The sequence below is a fragment of the Opisthorchis viverrini genome (genome assembly GCF_000715545.1).
Source record: "Opisthorchis viverrini unplaced genomic scaffold opera_v5_299, whole genome shotgun sequence".
NCBI lineage: Eukaryota > Metazoa > Platyhelminthes > Trematoda > Opisthorchiida > Opisthorchiidae > Opisthorchis > Opisthorchis viverrini.
The window spans coordinates 510,906-534,131 of NW_008751960.1; the positions used below are offsets into that span (position 1 = coordinate 510,906).

The 23,226-nt window shown below is 41.4% G+C and overlaps 2 protein-coding genes across 2 annotated transcripts in view; one reads left to right on the forward strand and one right to left on the reverse strand.

The window, feature by feature from the left end:
* Positions 1-23,226, reverse strand: part of T265_09756 (hypothetical protein) — a gene marked incomplete at both ends in the record, with an annotated part of 60,819 nt that overhangs the window by 8,529 nt on the left and 29,064 nt on the right. Inside the window, one exon of the mRNA XM_009175927.1 lies at positions 6,951-7,082. Within this exon, the coding sequence (XP_009174191.1) occupies positions 6,951-7,082 (132 nt within the window). The remainder of the gene's footprint in view (positions 1-6,950; positions 7,083-23,226) is intronic.
* T265_09757 (hypothetical protein) overlaps positions 1,504-23,226 on the forward strand; it is a gene marked incomplete at both ends in the record, with an annotated part of 29,176 nt that continues 7,453 nt past the window's right edge. The window contains 6 exons of the mRNA XM_009175928.1: positions 1,504-1,584; positions 3,779-3,869; positions 5,476-5,664; positions 11,665-11,949; positions 14,437-14,727; positions 18,255-18,476. Of these exons, the coding sequence (XP_009174192.1) occupies positions 1,504-1,584; positions 3,779-3,869; positions 5,476-5,664; positions 11,665-11,949; positions 14,437-14,727; positions 18,255-18,476 (1,159 nt within the window). The remainder of the gene's footprint in view (positions 1,585-3,778; positions 3,870-5,475; positions 5,665-11,664; positions 11,950-14,436; positions 14,728-18,254; positions 18,477-23,226) is intronic.

The window sequence follows — 23,226 nt, forward strand, 5'->3', positions numbered from 1 at the left end:
AGGACATCAGACTACTCGCAAGGTTCGAGTGAAATTCACGTTCTGGCTAAACCGACAACGTTTGCCAGCGCAATAAGGGGATAAGGATAGTCGTAGTGTGTTCTGGTCAATGGCCGTTCGGAATGCTTGAAATATCTTCCAGTTTCAAGCCCCAAGAAAAGTGCTTGTGAAAATCACGAAGAACAAACAACAAGGGATATGTACAATAACAAGGTAGCGCCGCACCTCTTTCGGGATGTTGTATGCGTACACCTCACTCAGTACTACTACTCACTATCCTTGGTCAAAAAGATATGTGAAGTATTTTTGCGTGCAACCTCACTAACTGGATTATCAACAAGAATCGGAGCGAATCCTCTCACTTTATATTTCTTGAAGATCTCTAAAACAAGATGATCCGAAGATAGACCATCTCCTAGAAGAGTTCTATTTATCCCCGTTTTCTAGAAATAAAGCCGATAGAATAGACTTGACACTCTCACTATAATCATCCTTTTGGTGCGAGGTTACTAACATTATCAACGGACTAAAACTAACGTTTGGAATACCTATTTTCAACTTATTTTTCGGCCAGGTAACCAACTTTTAACGCAGCGTGTCTTATTTTGTGATTGTTTGCGGTCTACAAGACAGGTTTATCAAATGTATGCGATTTAATTTGGACCGTTTCGCGCAATTTGTGCGTCTTCTCGGATTAGGCGTGCTTCAGATTTTGGTGCTTGTCAAATGTGATCTTCAGACCGGGGTACGGGCTTATTGGAATGCCAGTAATCGTATCAGGACTGGAATTCCGCTTTGTAGAAGAGAAAAATATTGTTCGATGTGATCATCACCTGCCATCATCACAACCCACAGGTGTATCAGTGTTAGAACATTAAGAATTAAGTGCACGTCATTTGGTCCACTGGTGGAAGCTCACTCTAGCGGCTTCTGAGGCAAAAAAGACCCATCACAACCGAAGGGTAGACATCCTTACTGACTAATACATCATATGTGCTGCTGGCATTGTTACAAGAGTGCTTTTGTATCCAAAGTGGACATCATCGCTGCCGCTGGCAAGCTCAGCAGTGTATCGATATAAGGCATGACATTCCACTGGTTAGGATCTCCTTGGTCGAACTTAAGTTCGAATTTACGGACCTTCCAGTTGGTAGGTTTGCAACTTAACTACGGATTTACTAAACACTCCAGCTGATGTTTCAGTCCAACACATTCTTGTCCACCTCTTGTTTTTAACCATTGGTTTCAAAACATTTACCGATGCTCTGACAAGTTAGACGTTTTAACCTTAGTGAAACTTTACTAAGTAATTTTGTCCCATCAAATACCAAATTTCCCTCCTGATTCTCCGAGAACCTTCCACATTACCACTGTGCATGTGCGTATGCTGTCATAAGGTCATCATGAACATTTTTCTTTCCAGTGGCGTTACCACTCCTGCAGAAGGTATTAGTCCGCCATCGATCGATACATGTGGTCTTATGCGTCCCAAACGATGCCACCATGAACAGCGAGGAGATCTTAAGAAACATTCGCGTGAAGCGGGAGCCGTGGCTGCGACAGAAGCATCCAGGTTTAATTGAGGTAAGCTATTCCGGGACTTACCTTCCGTGTTGATCGAAACGCATACATAAGCTTTGGAATACGTGGCACGTAAGACAAAGAAATTCAAATCGCCATCCAGCTTTTTACAGTAAAGTTGTCTCCGCTGTATTTCAAATTTTGATTCATATCCGAAAGAACTTCCAGGAAACAAACATAGTTGACATAGGACAAAACTGCCCAGCGCTCCGTCTGCTACAGTTCTTGGCAGCAAGAATAGTTAATCTAGCACTCGTGTAACTTTATGAGTTAGACTGTCTCAGGAACTGCTTTTTTGGGGGAAGGAGCAGCCGTCCCATAAAATTCAGGTAAAACAAATAGGGTTTAAATAAGGGTCAGACCACTGCTAAAACCAGTTTTTGCCTATCATCGTTCGAATCACCATTACTGAGTGCAACACCGGATGACAACATGGGTGCTTTGCTGCACTACAACCGTATCGTTTTATATGAATAACGTCTTATAGTAGAAAGAATAAAAATGGGGCAGGAAGAGCGATATAAGCCCAGCCTACACATCCAATAACCCGTCTGACAATCTGGATGGAAGGTGACTGAATGAACAACGCTGACATTGATAGTCACCATATCCTTCAGTGTTTCTATCAAAGCACAGAAAATTTCATGTGGATCCCATTACTGAAGGACATTAGCACCACCGGGAAGAAAACTTTTCGTAACATTACTATCTTTTGCCATGTCAAGTTCGCTTCACCTTCAGGTTTTCGCCATTCAAAAATAGCCACGGACAACAAAGCGGTTCTCGAAAGGCGGCGTAAGTACCACGTAACCCAGCCAACTCAAGTTTGAGGAGGGTTCGTTTTGAAGCACAATTTTGCACTATGTGGGCGCGAAGCATCTGTCAAATGACTGGATAATCTTGATTGGCTTTTTTAGTGCTGTACATCCTGTACAGCATGTACAGCCGTAACTCGTCTCCGTACTTCACCATTGACGGGATTGTGCAAAATGAGACAGAGCAGGCTTTCTTGTGGGATACCACTGGGTCTAGGGGAGCTTTTGGAGATCTTCCTGTGCCCACAAGTACCCAAATACAAAGAGTGTATGATACTCATGAAGCTGTAGGACATACCTTATTGTGCAAGCAAAATGAGAAGAACCAACCGATTTACAGGATCGAAAACACCCTTGAAATCAAGGAACACCAAGATTTTAAGAGTCAATCTACATCCTGTTGGTATAACACTTGACGGAGCGCCAAGCTCTTGCCCACACAGCATTCGCTGGTTGGAATCCTGCTTCTTAGGTCCTGTTCTCACGTCCCGTCTTCACTTGCCTTCGATGTGACGTAACCGATGGGGATCAAGATGATGCGCGACGTGATTGTTGCACTCAGTGCCAGCATCCGTATTGCAGGCTGGCACCAATATCAACTCATTCCAATTGGCTACGATGGTCTTTTTCGTCAAAACAGACGCAAATCAGTTAAACAGGCATCGTCTGAGAATTTCATTCCCAACTATAGACATATTAAGGGACTTTGTCAAGAAAAGCAAATATAATACCCTTGATGGACAAACTACTTTAGGTTATTTTTAAAGTTGTCCTGGTTTCCATGATAAACCAATAAATCAGAAATAATTCTATCCAATTAGTTTTCGACAGACTGTTCATGTAGCTGAAATATTGGTGTATTTATGACCATTTTCAAATTAATCTTATTCGAGAGAGCACAAGACTTTATAATTTTATGGAGTTAGAGGTGCATTTAGATCCAGAAGAGGAAAACAAGTTTACCAAACTTAATTTTTCTGCTTTAAATTAAAGCAGGCGAATGTCTTGCCATCTGACTGCATTCGCGAGATCTTTCTATAGACTTAAGTAGACAAAAGGATAACCTAGTGCGCTGACGTTTGGATGATCACTGACGAGCTCCTTAGAGCTAACCATTACCCCTCTACCTGTACTTTTAAATAGTTTTCGTTATTAGTTCAACACAGCATGATCTGCAACCATTTTTTCCCGTAATTCCATTTGAAATCAAGGGATATTTGACGGATCTAAGCCGTAATTCTACTCACTAATTTTGACAAGTCGTCCTTTTAGTATTGAAAGGTGCACAATAACCCGCTATGACAATGCAAACAGGTCGATAAGCATTGCTCTCGCTTCTAGCAAAACTGGTGTGGAATAATTTTGCTTAGTTTAAATTATAGGTATTTGATGCGCCTGAATCGGATTTCTACGAAGTTGAATGTTACCACTTACAAAACCGCAAACAAAGAACCATCATAAAAGTGTTCCGAGGTGAGTTCTAAACCAGCCGTTCTTCAGCCTTATACCTATGCTGGGTCATTTTCCAACTCTTCTAGACGGCTGTCTTTTTGTTTTTTCGCTGGGTGGCTCAGACAAATAATGCAAAATATAGTTGTCGCATTATTATTATCATTATTATTATTATTATTATTATTATTATTATTATTATTATCACCCCCAGTGAGTGTTTTGTTGGACTTTCCACATTTAATCCCGGTACAGATATAGCAGCCTTCTGTGCAGCTAGAGGCGAGAGACTGGTTTTCTGATGAATGGTATACGATGAACCTTTGTCTGGCAACAGTCACTCACGTGAACAAACGTGAAAACCTTCGGGCAGCGAAACCAGTTAACAACTATAAATCCAGGTTTGATCAGTCACCTTAACATGAATGGACTAGCACGAGAACTTCAGGGTAATGGCAAGTCATCACAGCCCTGTATTTGTTGTAATGTCTTCGGGGAGATACACTTTCGTTGTTGAACAGTGTTGAACAGTGTTGCCTTCTCTCAACTTAATGTCTATTGATGAGGCTTATATGCAACAACCCTAGTTGAAACGATTTCGATATCATGTTATGCCTATCTGCTTGTGCAGATATGTCTTAAAGGTGGCCTTCTTATTTACAAGTTTTTTCTAAAAACAGCTTTTTTTGGCTTGTGCACCATTGGGTTTGCAAAGACTAAGTGTTGCTAGCAGAAATATCGTCCTGAACGGCCGTCAATCACTTTTTCTTTCGTGCTCGCATACGAAAGTTCTGTTTATGATTGGTGATGGAAACTGCTTAACAACCTATCCAAAATACCTTGACTTTTGCTTCCTAATACTTTGAAAATAGCGCGCGTTTAGTTCTCTTTGCTTATTTTGGTCCCTTATGATCTCTGTAAAGGTTCTACGATAGCAAAATTTATGAAAAACTTACCGCTAGTGTGCCAAATGTTATGAGTCCACTAAGGCTGTAATTGACAGCTTACGTGGAGAAGCAAGGTCACAGGTGGTGGTTAGTCTACCCTGTTCCCGCATTAACGACCTACATTTTGAAAAAAACGTTTTCTATCGAATGATACCGCTATGATGAAAGATCTCTTTTCCGTCAACAAAGCAGATTCATTCTCTGTGCTTTATCGAGGGAGGCTGTCTGAAGAAAGAGTCGCGTGCCATAGAACTCACACTTGTTGTTATATGCACCAACCTGCAAGCGATATGCTAATTACGTTCGGTAGTCAGCACCATGTTTATAGTTATGATCTCTAAATCAGCGGTAGCGAGTGAAAACAGCACAATCATGTGCATTTATTTCCCTGGATGTTGTGTCAGAAAGTGGGACTCAAACACACGAATGGATAGATTCTGTCCTATGTTGTGGTATAATATGTCCGCACCCTTTAGATCGTTTGTGTCCTGTGCAGTCCATTTCAGCTTTTTCATTACTTAATCCATGTTGGTTACTTTTTGGCTTTGTGTTAAGCAATAACAAATGTTGGTCCACACTTTATTCAGCTGAAGACTCCAAGGCACCAGAAAATGTCACGGTGGAAGAACGGAGGATGTACACAGGCGATAAATTAGTGTGTGGAAAATTAGTTTCAGCACTAGGAGTTATTGGTGTGTCGGAAGAGCTCAGCGAATTGTTCGTGTACCATGGTGAACAAGATATTTATCAGACATTCGATCAGCGCTATCCTCATACATGGACTGTTCAGAAATTTGGTGCCGGGGGAAAGTGGATGATTGGATGCTTTATTATGGGCGAATTACACAAACTCTTTGACGTCACTGTGATAGGTAAGTAGCTACAAGTTGTGCCTAATCACTGGATTGGTCAAACATGGTTTACAAAGGCTCACAAGAACAACACTGCAAAATTTCAAATGAATTACACAATCTGAACTTTTATTCACACTGTATTCAAATAGCTCTTTCCAGCTCGTATATACGGTAATCTTCGTTGCAAGTGATTTACACTAAACGGTTCCAATTTTCCTTCAGGTGTCTTATCATCCTTTAAATGAGTCCTTTATGCAGACCGTACGAGAAAACAGTTATGTTTCACCTTCAGATCAAGGAATATTATAGAGAAACACGAAAAGTAACAGCACAATATTATGTGGCCCCTATTCAAAATGGTTCTTTAATGGTGCTTATTAACCAGAAAAAACTGCATCTTCCATGAAGGTCATTCTCCTATTAAGCGACTAAACCGTTCATTAACTTGTCACTAGTTGCTCGGCCTAAAGGGCGTTTGAGTCAAAACATGCAATAAATTCAATGAAAGTTACTTTATCCAAATAAAAACGATGCGAACATTTCAGTTTAATCAAACGCACAATTAGTTTTATCAATTAACTGCTTGATACCTAACAGCTGGTGTAACCCTCTGTGGTTTCCCATGCGTTTGTGCGCCTTTATAAACCCCGACTGTTGAGTCGAACTTCACCGTATGACAACCCCCCCCCATTCATTTGCTTACTCCACCTATGTACTTTTGATCTTCAGTTGTTTTGATTATCCGTACCAGCCACTCAGCTCGCCGCAGAGGCCGTCCTGTCCGACACCTGTGTATTGACATGTGTGTCTGTGTGTGAATGTGCGCTACGGACCCACTTACCCACGCGCGCTCATGTCCCGTTTGCTGCGCCTGTCTTGACTTGTTTTCTCATGAGCCCCGTGTGATCGCACGTCCAATGAGAATCACGAACCTGTCGGCCGAAGGGCGATCGCAACCCACGCTACTGAGCCGTCATTCCGCTCGCCGTTGTTTGATGTGCGGCGTTGACACTGCACTGTGCCGGTCAGTGACAGACCTGTAAGCCTGTTGACGTTACGAACGTGAACAACTGAGGTTTGTTGCACACATTTCCTTACCCTTGTGTAAATAGTACCGTAAAATTACGAACCCAGTTCTTCCTTTTGATATTCGGGATTCTCGAACCTACGCGTCACACAAAGTTCCGTATCGGGAACCTCAACACCAACCAAGGGAGTCCTGTAAGCTTAGGTTCCTCCACTTGAGGATAAGTCTTTTAGATGTCATGACAAGGAAGATGCAAATAACTCGTTCAATAACTTACGCTGCCACGTCGTTCGGTGGGCTGATTTTTAAGAACAATAATCCCTCTTGGCCGTTTCAACTGATCGCCTGGAGTACAAACGTCCGAGGCTATGTGTGCAAACTGGATGTTTGAGAACCCATTGGCAGTAATCTATCATGTGATAAACAGAACGAACCCAAGGATGCCGCAAGCCTACTCAACAACACTGACTTTTTTAAGCCTGGGATGTCCTCGCTTTGGCTAAAGCTTGCTTGTGACTAGCAGCATCTTCCACAGGTAATTTTACTATGTCTTCATTAGTTTTCTAAAAATGCATTCGAAAATAAACCAATCATTAACACCCTGTTGGGGCAAGATATATGAATAGTGCCAGGCAAGTCCCTGGACTGTGATGCAAGATTTAAAGAGGCCTAGTACCTCCTACTTGAAAACTCAGTATATTCTGTCATACGTCGCAACTTCATAAGGACGGAAACCCTACATTTAGCTAAAAGTTGCTCGATCAAATTTGGTTGTATGACTTTTTGCAGAAATTTAAGCTTAAAATTTGGTAATTAGCCGAAATTTTGGCCCCTGGAGCATGATCGTTTATGTGGGACACGCACCAGCGATTATATTTTTATTTAGAACTTCATCCGTCACAATACTGTGTTGGATCCTTGGGAGTAATTTAACACCTTTTGGCCTTGTATTTCACAACCATTAACGAAATCACGTCGGCTTTTAGCAAACGTTGTCCCAAACCAGTATCCTATAATTGTTTTCGCTTACTGAAAACTGGCCTCCCATCTTATGCTCTCGGGTTCCGGTATGTTCTAGTGAGCTCAGCCTCAGAGCGGTATGTTTTCACGACTACAATGAATTGGAAGTGTCGAGTATACTCATTTGCAAACTAAGTTGGTTTTTCGAGAGACTCATCAGGAACCCAGCTAAATCTCTCGGTCTTGATGTTTCCAATATAGCGATATCTCGAATATCGTACCGACTGAAACATAAGGCGGCACATAAGGTGCAGCACATTCAGTTGCCTGGAAACATCACACACGAGAGGTTCAGCTGGGCTCCAGGTGAGTCTCTCGAAAAACCAAATTAGTTTGCAAATGAGTGCGTTTCGCTGATTTCGTGCAATTTGGTTTCAAGTAGAACATAAGGTTGCAGGAAACTCGGGGATTGCGCCTAGCTGATGAGTCCCAAGAAGGGCGAAACCGGTCATGGGCTGTCGAGGAGTTTTCAGCAACATTATGAGTAGTGCATTACAAAAATATGTTGAGTATACTTCTACCGCGGCGTTGCCAGTCCTCAACGTTTCCTTATATTAGGTGCAGCTATTTCACTCCCCCGTCTTTCTCATTATGCCTCTATAATTGGTAACTGGTCAGGAATTGCACATGTACCAGTTCCTTGGTGAATCTGCCGGGGGAAATTTTAGCCGTGGGATAAAGAGCTATCATCACTGGCTGCACCAGAAGGACAGGCACATTGTGCCAGTCAGGCCGTATCCTTGATGGCTGAAGGTGATTATTATTCATGTGGTTGGCTTCGTTGAATAATCGGAAGTGTGCATTCGCAATGATTCATGGGAAAAGCAGAACGTGATCCTTGACTACCGACAGCAGCTCCAAACCTTAGGTTCACCTGTTGTCTTTTCTCTGATAAAGGAGTAAATATAAATTTAAAAAAAATTTGCTTCCTTTGCGATGATCCATGTTTTGCAAACTTAAATGTAAGGGAAGAAGTATTCTAGTGCGTTTCTTTATCATTAAGTGATATCTGTTCCAAAAAGTCCAAATTATCAGTCGTTTCAATATGAAAAATGCTGCTTACATGAGTATTTCTTATTAGATTGAGAACTGGATCATTTTCAGGTCGTGTGTTATTTTAGTAAATAACCTAATCAAAAGCTTCTATTCTGATGTTAAATCTATGGACACAAAAATTACATTTTCACTAGATACCAATCGCTAAATCTAATCAGAACCATTATTTGACTTCATCGTAATTTTTTCAATTCATTCAGATTGGTTAACCATCCCAATTACGCTACCTTACTTAAACCTAGTTAGCTACAGACAGTGCTATTCCAATACTTTTGACCGACGACGAACTCTTCATTAAAAAATCTTGTTAATCCATCCTTTAGTAGCTACAGTTTGATAGGAGTTCCATTTTTCCAGCTATTTTTGCCCGCGTTTTAGAGATGCGAAAATGGAGAATATTCTGGGGATACGAGCTAGTGTTCTAAAATTTGTTTCTAAATGCCACGCATATTAGAAACATGACTCAAGCCCCAAGCAAACTGGTTTGCTTGCAACTTGAAAGACCCAGAGAAAGGCTTTTACGCCGCGATCGTTTGTGACTAGTGAACTTATAACTCCGGACCACCGGATAGTACGTTTGGTCTTGCTGGCGGTCTCCTGAAAGGCACAAACCCAATCTCACCGAGCTGGAGTCATGAAGTTTTAATCCAATTTAGGTTCTTCGTTTACCAGATCCCATTTCAGAGACTGCTTCGTCCATGAAGGCAAAGGTTCGTCTTCATTAGCATTTCATTGGATAAAAATGATCATGAAACAGAAAATGAGGTTCAAAGTGTAGATGGTAGAGCCTCACAATCTGTATAATTGGAGAAAAGTCATCTAATGAGAGCCACATGCGCCTGTTGTACTCAATGAACACCAAAGTATTGATGTTTTGACTTTGGCACACTAGTCTTACTCTTCAAAACTAATTTCACAGTGACATTCTTTTTGTGCCAATGATGAGGAAATATTGCACACTAAATTTGTTCCCCTTTTAATTGCTTTTGTCGGTTGAGACACTATCGAAGGTAATCGCTTGCTCGTTTTGTTCCATAATGAAACTGAATCTTTATGTATAGCGGTCTTCCAAATTAGCGACCAACCGTAGGACCTTGTCAAGATGATGCCTTCTTAATGAGAACTGGATCCACGTTTATAGGTGACACTCAAGTTCTAGTTCATACGCACTCACTTATGGTAGGTGTTCTCTATACGTCATTTATATTCTTATGAAGAAAACCACCCAAAAGGCTGTTGAAAACCATTCGACAGCCCACTCCCAGTCTCGCCTTTCTTGGGGCTCATTAGGTAGGCGCAGTCACCGAGTCTTCGTCAAACTTATGTTTTACCAGATATACTGGCACACAGATTTATTCAAGAGGTTTTCGGCCACATTCAGCAGCATTCCATGTAAATATACCACAATATCCCGAATATTTACCTACCTAAACAGAAAGTATTTGTTTAAAGAATGTCGTGGAGATTCAGTTGTGATTCATTTGAGCCTTATGTGTAAAACAAAATGGTTTTCAAGTAAGTTTTTATGGTGCAACATACTTATATATATGTATATCATTACTATGTATGTATGCATGCCTGCTGCATTTTCATGTATTTGATCCTTTTAGAACACCATACACTGAGCAATAAATGACGAATAATACTTAATTAATAAGCACCGAGCTTGTTCGCGATTTTTCTTGTGCTTTTAAAGCCGGTATGCTGTCACGTCCCATTCACTGGATCTGACTGACTGGTCGTCCCTCAATTATCTATTTTGGGGCAGTCAACACTAATTAACAACTAATCAGAATTAAGACAGTGATAAACTTTTGCTTTCATGAAATAAAAAGCTACCCACCATCACGGCAAGAGGTCGAAATGCACAAGCGATGCTCCAAGCTGAAGGAAGCATGCTTCAATTGTGAGCATCCTGCTCGTCTTATTCTTAGATTACCAGAATAAAGGAGCTGTATTTACCTTAATTACTCAGTCTTCTTACTAACAGGCCAGAAATCGTACCTATTAATCCATACGGGAGCACGATTCAGAAGGCTTTGTCTTCAATAAGTCTTTATGGAAAGTGAGAAATTGCGTGATCTAATGGGGCTTGAAGTGGTATACTGGGGCAAATTCCTCTAGGTCTACAGTTCATTGGTGCGTTAGGTGAGACACAAGTGATCTGGGGTATGCTTTCAGGAAACAGCAAGTAGGGGTGTTTGGGGCTTGATCCATTTCCGATTACATACTAATCACTACATTTGCAAAGGTAAATAGATTTATGGTAGCCTAACAGCGTCTCGTGGCATCCTTTTGACTGAACCAAACGCATTTCATTTTTGAATGATATGGACATTTTAATTATACGAAAACCTGATCTATTGGGCCGTATTACTGGCCGCACAACTGAGCATTCTGAAGTGTTTATGGCGTTTCTCAGAAAAATAACACTAACCACCGTCAAGTTCACGCCTTTTAAAATGTCCCATGAATTGATATATTGCATGGAATCCCTTGTACAGAAAACTCTGTCGTCAAGCTCGATATGCAGTGTCAGATATGCGCACCAGAAATAACCACTGTATCGAAACTTTCTTTTCGTAAAACCTGGTTCATTCTAATCAAACAAAAATTGATTACCATGCTTACTACTGTTCACACTTCCTGGATTTCCAAAAAAATGTTTCCTTTGGGAGTTGGACATTTCGCCCACCATTGTTAAGTTACTAACTTTCGTGGCGTCCCCTCTGAGAATTGGTCTCCTTTTCGAGAGGAACAAACTAGAGGGAACCACTCCACATTTATTTGTGTATTGTTGTATTTACGACCTCATACTAAGCAGCGAATCCTAGTCAGCACAAAATGTTGCGTTACTGCAGTCATCCGCACATAAGGATGAACTAACGCTACATCCCCCAACATACCTGCTTCAGGCTTTCCATCTATGCCCATTATGACACCATGGAAACCAACTCGGATTACTCCAGGCCTGAAGATGCATTTCAAATGTGAAGTCAAGAACCAACCGTATGTCACTTCGGTCAAAATCAGTATCAAACGAATTTCTGGTCCCGAAATATTCAACGTCAATGGTAACCAAATGACTCTACGAGATGATGTTACTGTCAACACGGATCAAGATGATTCGGTTTATCGTTGCATCGCTGATAGCGGGAAAATTGTACTTTTCGAGGAATTCGAAGTGAAGGTGGTTGACCGTGAGTTTATTAATGATTCATCTGAAAATTGCGACGGAATCATTTACCGGTCAACCAAATCTCAACACCTCTACCGTGTTCAGCTCTGGTTTTGAGACACTAAATTCATCTGGTCAAGCCATGTTGATATAGCTGTTCCAAATTGCCCATTGTGTTTTTATTGTAAGCGTAGAATTATTCCTTAGGTTTCCTAAGGTGTTTTCAGTATGCAAAATTAAATTCCCAAGCCATTGTGTCACGGCATTTGAATATATGACCGTGACTTCTGGCCTAGCAAATTGTTGGCCTCATCATACAGTCTGCTTTCTACCGAAAAATCCACACGAAGGACCGGGCGATTATTGCGTGTTGGTCCTGGAAATCAACCGGATTCCATCAGAAGATTTATGTCAGGATATTGCAAGCTGACTTTGTTTCCCACTCACCAGACGAGGATATCTCATGTGGCCGGATCTTAGGTATTTGGTCAGGTATTCATGAAGACTAATTTGTTTTCGATATTTCGCCTAAATTCAAAGACCAAAACGCTGCGATCGAATTTAAGACGCTTTAGCAAGTAGAAAAATTGGGAACCGAGATCGCATTGGTTTGAGTTTTTAGTCACTGCGCATGACATATGCTTTTGTTTATGTTTTTTACTTTTCAATCAAGGTGTAATGCAGTGCTATCGACCCACATCGTTTGCCTTCTCACATCTAGAGCAATAGGCAAACAACGGCTTACTGCGGGGCCAGGTATCTGGTTGAGGCCACTGGTGAAAGGAAGAAAGCCCTTAAATTCGAAGTCATTTATTAGCAAACACAAGCAAAGTGGTTGAAAGGCACTAGACGCGAAAGTAAATGTCATCTCTACCGAGTTTTTGAAAATTGAAGATTCCCAAGCGTCCCATTCAACTTTATTGGACGTGCCTTAACTATTAAACACCTGTGAACGAACACACCACAGCGATCTCATAGTTGCCACGGTAACATTCACCTTAAACACCATCTTCGCGTCCTGAGCGGCAGTAACCGTCGGAGCCATGGCACACTAGAGCAACGCGAACAATAGACTATTTGCATGTATCACCAGCGCTGTTACACCGGTCTACCTCTCATTGTATTCTACTGTACCATCGCGTACGCGCTGGGCGCGCTGAAACGACACGAAACTTGTGGGCATATACACCATGAATGGACACTTTTTACTCGAGTAAACAAGAACAGGCACTAAACGTTCTGCGCATAAGATGATCTGAAACTCACTTTTAGCACTAAGCCGATAGATTCGAAGGGGCGGAAATGAAGTGAACTTTTCACCGTCCAACCATAGGAGATGTATGCAGTTCCTGTTCAGCTGTAGTTTTGTTGCTTATTAAGCAATGAAAACAGTGTCAGTAAAACAAAACTGCCAACCCCATGGTTAATCTGGCATGATGTTCGAGGTACCCTAATATATTTATTTGGATGAAATGAATGATTTTGAAAACTAGTGAATATACACTCATTTGCAAACTAATTTGGTTCTTTCGAGAGACTCACCTGGAACCCAGCTGAATCAGCTGATTCAGCTGGGTTCCAGGTGAGTCTCTCGAAAGAACCAAGTTAGCTTGCAAATGAGTGTATATTCGCTAATTTCGTTCAATTTGGTTTCAAGGTTGACGGAAACCCGGGTACTGCGCCTACCTGATGAGCCCCAAGAAGGGCGAAACCGGTCGTGGGCTGTCGATGGATTTTCAGCAACCTTATCAGTAGTACATTACAAAGATTTTGAAAACTCTTTGTGTTAAGTGAAACGTGAGACGGTTTTTGTGAACCCCATGCGGTTGAATATCCTAAACGAGTGATTCGGCTGAATCTCTTGTTAGCGCCAGAATGATTTGCAACTAAGTGTATTTCACCGGTTGCATACTACTTGGTATTTACGTACAACTCGGAGGCTTAGCCCACCTAGTCATCTCTGGGAAGGGCGAAATCGGTTGCGAGTTGTTGAGGCGGTTACAGTGAACTCATGGCTAGTGTCTTTTGCCGGGAATTTTGCGTGTACTTCTGTAATTCTGACTGTAAATTTTACAACAAAATGTTCCACCCTTTCTCGGAATCTTAACTCTCGTCATGTTACTCCCAGTTCCGGGCAAATAATCATTATTTGATGACTTTGTGTTAGCTGTAAACTTTGTTCGAACAGTTGGTATAGGTCATATCCCACAAGCTGTGTGACGAAACAGGATTAGAAACTAAGTGAATGGTGGTCTGAGATGGTGTTCTCTATTCATCTCGCAACGTAACAACAGTTTTATTGCTTAGTAATCGACCAGTTACTAGCACAATCTCTTTTGCAAACCGCGTTGAACACAACTGTTTTACAACCAAAAGATTGCAGGTTTCCCTACGGAATATGAGTCAGTGATCCAGTGAAAATGAGAGCGCGGAACTTTACCATAGGCTTGGTACATCTTTTCTAAGACGAATTACGTTACAAAATTTTCTACTCTTTGTGTTTCCACAGGTGATATTTTGCAACCTGTCATCAAGCCAGACGTGTCCTGGTTGGCAGCCTCTCAGGAAAACTTCACATTCAACTGTACCCTTGACAACAACGAAATCAGCGACAATCTATATCTATTCATGAAAGGCTTTAGGATATCTCCGAACGTTCAGAAACTGGAGCCTCGACTCAATCGCATTCGTCCGGATGTGATCCAAATAGGAAGCTCAGATTCTATTGAGATTACACTTCAATGTGTTCTTAGAACTGAGAAAGTTTTGAACATAGTTAAGAAGATCATTTATATAGAAAGTAAGTTAAACACATGCTCCTTGACAATAAAGTTCGTATTCCACACACTAAACTTTCAATGCTATCGATTCTAGAAATTTCAGAAGTCAAAGGAGCGTCTGCTGTCTGTAATTCGATTGCATGTGTCGACATATAGGTGTACATTAGTGTTTATTTTGGTGTAAATGGGATCTCCAAACACAATGGAGAACTATTACGGTACCCAAGATGTTTGAATAAAAGAATGCACCTGGTTACGATGTTTGACCGCACTTATATCAAAGTCAGCTGGAAGAATATAGGCCTGGGATCTAGCCTCATCGGCTTGCACCCGGAACTTGCCATCCCCGCTGGTCTCACTCACTTACTGACCCCATCTGTCATGACAAGTGGTGGTCTCATTTCTGCTTCGTTTTTGGTTAATTCTCTTCATCAGCCTGATTTAGAGGGCCGGGTGACCAACTAAGGTGACAACACTTCCGCTACCCACTGTCAGTCCTGCCTGTTTTATACGTACTCTAGTTTTCTGTCAATTTTATTTCATCACGGGACACCCATTCGTACACATTTATTTGCCAGTTAAGTTGTTGCCCAGACAATCAAAATAATCAAAGTTTGCTTGGGACCTACATGATTCTATAATAATTCCACATATAAATGCCTTAGTGTTCGTGTGTTGCAGTGTTTTTGATAAACTGGTCTGAAGGGCTACCTAAGAAAGCGTCTTATGCTCCCATATTTTATTAATAACATTGCGAAAATTTAAACCTACTTAGTGTTTACTCCACCCTGGCTAGGTTGAATGTTGTATATGTTACTAACGCTTATCATGTATTAATTAAATGGGTCAATACGTTTCTTTCTTTATACAGAAGCCCTGCCATTTATATTGAGACTTACTGTTTGTAAGTGGGATCTGGAATATTCACTAGACAACGGGAAACTTTGCGATGGGCAGAATTGTTGGCATGTATGATGCGAAGTTGGATTACCTTCTTTGTTTACCTTAGGTTAGGCTTGCTTAGGCAGGGTCATTGTATATGGTGGTTTCATGCAGTGGTGGTGGGCCTCGGAGGTATGTCCATTGGGCTGCAAACTGAAGTTTTCCTGCGGTTTGTATTCCAACCAGTGGTATTTATCGGTAGCATCACCAACCCTAAGTGCTCGGTCATTCGCAGGAACCATGGGCTCTTTTCTACTTAATCCTACTTTTTATTAGACTATACTGATTGTTCATAAATACAGATTAGATTTGAGATTATCTCATCTGTTTTTAGGGGGAAGGGTGAATTTCAAGCCGAGTAACATTACTTTAACCTGTGAATGAGTAAACTGCATGTTTATAAGGCTGTGTATGTGCTGCATAAGATGCCGGGACGGAAGTCAGATGCCACACTTCAGATTGCATACAGAATAGGACCCAGTGTTTTGGACACTGTCTGCGAAATTCTCAAATTCCATTTGACGAACGAAGTGAAAATGGTTCAGGGGTCTCATGAAGTGCTATGAGATCCCAAGGAATTTTCAGCCTAACAGAGTTTGTCAGTGATCCTCAAACAGTTTGCGAGCACAGTGCAGTTAGCATGACACAAGATATACACGATAGGAACGCCTGTGCCATGATGAATCCCGAAAATATGTCTATCGCAACGTTGCCATTGGGCTTGTGAACATCCTAGACACTGTTCTCAATCATTTATCCGCACATTGTTTGAATGCCTCTTTCAGGATTTCCCATATCCAGGAATGTATTCTGGTTAAATTCGATAAGTTTTTCCTATTGATGTCGATCCCTTTTGTACCAATTGCTTGCGTTAGACCACCGTTTTTCGTCATCTGCCTCAATGACAACAGCGATTTCTAATAGGAAATTTGACTTTCATGTTAAAGTGAACTATTTCAACTCTGGAGCTCAGGTTGTCGGTAGACAACTCCCGTTGATGCTACTTACAACGCTAGTGAAAGGATGCAAATCAATGGCTGGCACGTGGAACGCGACATATGAAACAGCTGAGTTTATGCTGTACACTGGCCACCTAAAATTTATATTTGAACGACATTAAAGTTACCTTAGCATTTGCCTTTAATTCAATTATTCAGTGAGAAGTGGAAATACGTCAAACAATGACCTAGATGCATACTTCTTCATTGGTCATCCAGACTGTTCCAGCGCCGCAATATGAGTTGAGAACAGCCAAACGAGTCACTCCAAGGCCGAAAGACTGTCATTCATGATTAATCTCTACAAGAATGACACGAAACTTAGTGGCGAAACGATAAATCATCATCGTGACTGACAGAAATACCAGAGAAGAACACATACGACCATGTTAATTTGTCTGAAGAGAAATATTTAAGAAAGGGGAGACAAAAATAAAATGGTGGCGTAGGTAAGTATAGTCTGTCATAGACATTTGAGGAACTCACACCTCTAACACTCAGCTAGACAATCTGGATAGAACCTGGCAGCAGGGAAGCCAACAATATGGGTTGGTCATATATTCAGCCAAGCGCAAGGAGGGCTATTCGGGTCCCATCTTCGAAGCTGAACGAAATCCATACGTAGTGTTTTATCCTTCATTCATTTCGGTCAGGAAACATTCATGTTTCCATATGAGCATTTTGAAAGCTGCGGACATCTTCAAGAAAGTATCTAAAGAAATTGTCATGAAAAACAGACATTCTTTCAAGCAGGAAAGAGGGACTTTTCGCTGAATTCCCAACCATTTCATCAAGTAAATGTGCACGATTTTACTCATTTTGCTCACGCTTCGCAGGGGTTTAAGAGTTCGATGGCTCAGAGAACAAGTTACAATGAATATGACCTGGATCTTCGTGACAAGCAAAAGTACCAAGTGTATCCATAGTGCAAATGACTGAAGAATCTTAAATGAAACTATCGTTGATAGAGGTGAATCAAAGCGCCTCGTAATTTAGTGTGTTGCATACTCGTCTGTTTCCCGTTTTTCCACACGTATCGACTCAGCGGAAAATCAACCTATGGTTGGCTGTTTTTTTCAGTCAAATAATACGTAACCTCTAATATGAGCACATTTTTAGACTTTTCGAAGTCGCTTTTAGACCAGGCGGGTATAGTGGCGAACGGACTATTTCGGTTGATTGTTCTGGGAGTGAGTGGCACGAAATCTAAACACGCTGAATGGCTTAAATAATGATTCACCATGTTTCAACCCTGGATGCCTAACGCCAGGAAAGGCGGAATTTCTCACATTTCGACTCAAAATATGTGTCAGCGCAGAAAATGAAACCACATAGCCTGAAAAATCCTTGATCTTGAATTTAAGCTACTAGTGTCTTTTTTAATTTTAACCAGGTATGCTGTTCGACGAATTTTCCCAGTCTCCTGTTTGCCTTTATACTTCCGCAATGCATAACATGGATTTTATGAATTTAATTTTAATCTTTGCTTCCGATAGTGAGATTTGTTTAAAGCATCACTGCTAGAATTTGAGTTTCGTTTTTTTGCCTCCCAGAAATCGGCCATCTGCAGTCTACTCAAGGCCTCGTTTTTTCTAAGGACGATGTAGGAGTTCCCTACAAACCTTGTGTGTTCATCGCCGAAAAAAACATTGCATCTCCTAAAATTTCGATTCAAAGGATTGATGGACCGGATGGTTTCATCGAGATAGAGCAAGATTCGATAATTCCGATAGTGGATGGTCCGTCGCCGATAGTAACGTTTAAGTGTTCGGTAACTACTAAGGATGGTGTGCTCATTGACAGCGCACGAATTCGGACCATGATCTTTGGTAAGTAGTGTTTGGTGTTCCCATTTTTTATCATAGGAATACCGTTGAGGTCTCTGCGTAACTTTCTCCTGTTCCGCTTAGCAGCTGAATGCGTACACCTAACCAGCCATTCATTATAATACTTCATGTTTCTACCATGGAAAGCTGGTGACCACTTAAGTTGGGATTTCCTCGAAATCCGGATCTGCTTTTGGAAATCTGCAGTCACTTACTATATTCTTAGATAGATTTTCGATGGTCCTTTTTCCGTTAGTTTGTATTAAACTAGCGCGTCATCGTTTACGGATGTCAGCTTATTCCTACTACTAACACTCGGAATGACCATGGTTGGTGTGTAACATGATATCTCTCACTCGTCCATCAAAACCCCATCAAAAAACCTCTGCTGGAATGCGAAAGCTTTCTGCACAGAAACCTACCTTGAGAGAACAAGTCCATTAGATCCAACTCATTAAGCCGTCATATTAAAGGATCTCTCCATGTGTAACGTTCCCCAGATTGATTTAGCCGGTTGTCCAGTGTTAGATACTTAAGAAAACGTGTATCCAGATGTTGATTGCGGGCAATAAAATTAAGTTAGAAAGCAGCAAAGCTTTCTACAAATGTGAATGGCAAACAACTCGTTACCCCTTGTGCCCCAAATAATCAATTCTTTCAGTTATTATGTGAAAATATGTCTTCATGATGGCCCATTATTTTTTCTATCGTTTCCTAATTACGTTAGGATGGATGAAAACATCACTGTTTTCTAAGCCCCTGTGATAGGAGTGCAAATGGTTGTCATAGAGGCCCGCCATAGCACATCCTTATTGAGTATGTGAAACAGTCACTTCAGAATTCTATCCCTCTTTCATAATTGCTTTAGAAAGGATAACTCAAGTGCAATTTTACTGCCTTTCTGCGGGAGGTGCATTGAGATTTGTAACAACTAATTTTTTAATTGTTGTTCATCATTATTCGAATAGGAGACTAACTCCGTTCTCCAAAATTTGATTATTCTGCGCCACAGGGGCCAAGACTGGACAATTTGGATTCTACGGTTTACATTATTAGGCGAAATTTAGTTTCGGCTGCCTACAAATAGTTGCATTCAGCCATCGGAAGTTCAGTATTATACATTAGGATCTGTCTAAACTAATCTGCAACTAACTTGATGCTCCTAAGCAGTCTGTGTTTAAAGATCACATGTTCTGCACCACTCGCCAAAAATGCTTGTGGCTCTTATGCAATCATTGGCATACACATAAAGTTCATGAAGTTCATACGGTTCATATTTTTCATGGTATGCTCCAACCTCACCCGCAGTTGTTGTGGTGTCGTTCATGGAGACGACTCACATGTGGAAAGGGGGCCTCCAGATTTCACCAGTACCATCAACTTATTTGTGAATGATTGGAAGCTTCTTACGCAAAAGTAAACAAACATTCCACGTTGTTATTTCGCACTGTCGAAACAAACGAATCGAAGACCTCACTGTTTTTCAGTGCCTTACTTCAACTTTTGTTCTCCATGGGTTAGAAATATTTTACCTGTTTACTGCTGAATTGAGTTTTTTCATCTGCTTCTGTTCATAAACGGGTAATATTGGAACTGCTGCACAACAGTTTCTCTGTTTAAGGTAAGTATTTAGATCGGTCCCAAAGCTCTCAGCAACGAAAGTGTTCTGCCCTGAGAGTTATCAGGTTGGTGTTGGGGAATCAAACAGTAAAACATTTGATTTGGAGGCTGTAGACTCTAAACCGTCCGTCTATCAACCGGTATATAAACCTTCAGATGTATGGTTTCATGAATTATTGATCAATTGAGACGTTCGTCTAACTACAGGGAAGCAGGTTTGCTGTTTTGTTTGATTGAGAGTTGATCTTTGCGAAGGAGCTTACAATTTCACACTTATGTACTCGCTTCAGTTATTCGGCGGCTGGCTAAGGCTCAGAATACACACACCTCTGAATTGAAAGTCTGTCCTGTCCGTCTGAAGATGGTGAATTTCGTTTGAATATTAGTGCAACTTCCGCGTTTCCTTGCAAATAATCTTCCAATCTATATCTTCATTTGGTTGTGCATTGTTATTCTTCCTGTTTATTTTCCTTTTTATCTTCTTCCGAAGACGGAGTTCACCTGAGTGTCTCCCCAAATAAGCTTCAACATCACGTGAGAATCGGAGACAAGTGGACTATCGGTTGTATGGTCGATCCGCCAGCGCATTTCCTCAACCATGCACGTGCAGTTCACTGGCACCTGACCTGTTCCCACCGGGAAGATTGTGAATACACACTCCACTCAGCCTGGCTGGTTACTGTACCAAGGGATTTTGATATCCAGAGTGGCGCCTATTGGGCAAAATGTAGCCTGATACAGGACGACAATGTCGTCTCCAAATTAATAACGGTGATTGTGCATCGTAAGTCGATACGCCTCCCAGTCTGCATCAAAACTCTTTGAATTTTTTTATCATTAGGTTACTATAATAGTCTTCCTGTTTTATGTCGGCAATTTTACTATCGAAATCCCTCTGCGGAGGCTGTAAGTAGGTTTTATAAGTTTTGTTTTGCGGTGGTCTGCAAGAAAACCTTCTGTAACTAGTTACAGCTATGGGAGTTTTCCTAAACACTGCTTCAAAAGTAAGAAGAACTGATGTCCGCAATTGAGAAATTCTCCAGACCGCGTTCTATACGTCGTGCCTACACCTTTTGTAAGGCTCTGTATCAGGTCGTCTGCCAGATAAATTTGGTCATTATAACTTAGGACGTTTTTTGTCAGTTTACTCCTAAACTGAATTTGGCTGGAAGGTTATTAGCATTTTGCTTACAATATGTTCGCATTAAACAAGCGAACAAAATATACCATGATTTTCCGACTGGCATCCAACAATCAGGCCCCCCAACTAATCTTATAGTCATTTACATCTGCTAAGTTCCTTGGTTGTTTAGTACACGTATAAAAAACTGAACCCGGCATAAAAAGTCCCATGTTGTACTGAATCCAGATTGACTTACCAAGAGTCAGAATTGCATAAGCATAGTTTCATGAACTGTATGCCAGAAAGGGATAACCTAAGCCACATTATTCCCGTCCTACTTTGTGCATCAAGCTACATGAATGCCAGTGATACATCCACTGAAACTCGAAATGTTCAGTAAGGCAACTGACTACCTAAGCAGACCGTATTCACCCAGTTAAGCGTCACATACACATCACAAGGTGCCTTATGAGAGCTGACCAACTAACCGGTGCATTTCAAACACAATATAATCAACTAATATGCCTAGCACACCTCCAAACGATTCGTCAAAGGCGACAACACCCAAATGTGGCCACTTTAGTAGGTGTGAAAACACAACTAAACGGCGTCTATTGCCCACAGATATCGAGTGTACAGACGACGTAATCCTTCTTGGATCTAACACCGTCGTAATGCAAGCAATATTAAATAATACAAATAATTCTCCCTCACGGTTTGGCATGCGCTTCACATCTGCAAATTTCAAGGTGCCGCTTCAAGACTAGATAGGCTCGAAACCTATTCTCATGCTCGCAGATGTGCCGATTGAGGTATTAAACAAATTTCCCTGCTTGGACAGCTGTGTCGGTGGTCTTGCAAAATATGAAATTTTCGTCCGGGTTGGGAAGGCCAGAGCAGCTTTCGTGAACCTGCATCACCTGTGACGTAAGCGTCACATAAGCTTATCCGCCAAGGGTCGTGTCTACAATGCTGCAATGCTCTCCATACTACTGCACGGATCATAAACCTGGCTGCTGTACGCCGAGGACGTTAAAATACTTTAAATCATATACCATCTATTTCTCCTTAGCATTGCTCGAGTCTGGTGAAAACACAGAATTAGTACTGCTGACGTGAGTCGGGTGGTTTCCGAAGAAATAAATCGCCACGTTCTCCGTATGACAGTCGACCGAATTCCTTGAAGATTCTTTTGCCGTATCAAGTGAAAAGCGGAAACAAACCAGGGGAGTTCAAACAATGTCTTGGCAACGAAGTATGAAGTCCATTACCAGGAAACTCAGCCCTGCTGGCCATTGGCGTCGCCCTGGATGAGGACTCCGAGACGGACCACATCAATGGTTACAAAGATTGCCAGCCAGGGCTCGATCGCGCCCTCAATGACGATTGTGTATTCAAGATGTTTCATTCAAGTGCCCGCATAATACACTCAAAAGTCTACTGACAACCCGGTATTTACGCATCAAATGCATCATCTCTCAAGTCCAGTGCTCGACTACATACCACACCTTCCCAAATAATTGGTGAACGAAACTGTGGCAGCTATAACCACTGTGCCACAAATACGCGGTTCTTACACCTAATATTGATGATGACGATGATATGGTCTACAGAAAACGGAACAGGCTACTGAAGTGCTTATCGTCAGGACTAGCAACAACTCTCATTCAACTACTTGCATGGTGCAAGTAGTTTATGTAGTTGAGGGCTAGTGGCGTCTCCCTCGAAAGCACAACTTACTTCACGAAGGGTTCACGATGTATTCAGGCATATTTGAGGCGTATTCTATCAAATACTCATCACTTTCGGACAATCGAAACGCCATCCTCGCACTTGCAGTCCTTAATATACTGCAAGAAGCGTATCACAACCTAGGGATTCCGTTGGGTTCAGATGAGTCTCCCATCAAAACCAAATTGGTATGCAAATTAGTGTGTTTCTCTAAACACATTCCCATATATATATATATATATATATATATATATATATACACCCGGCCCCACGAGAGGT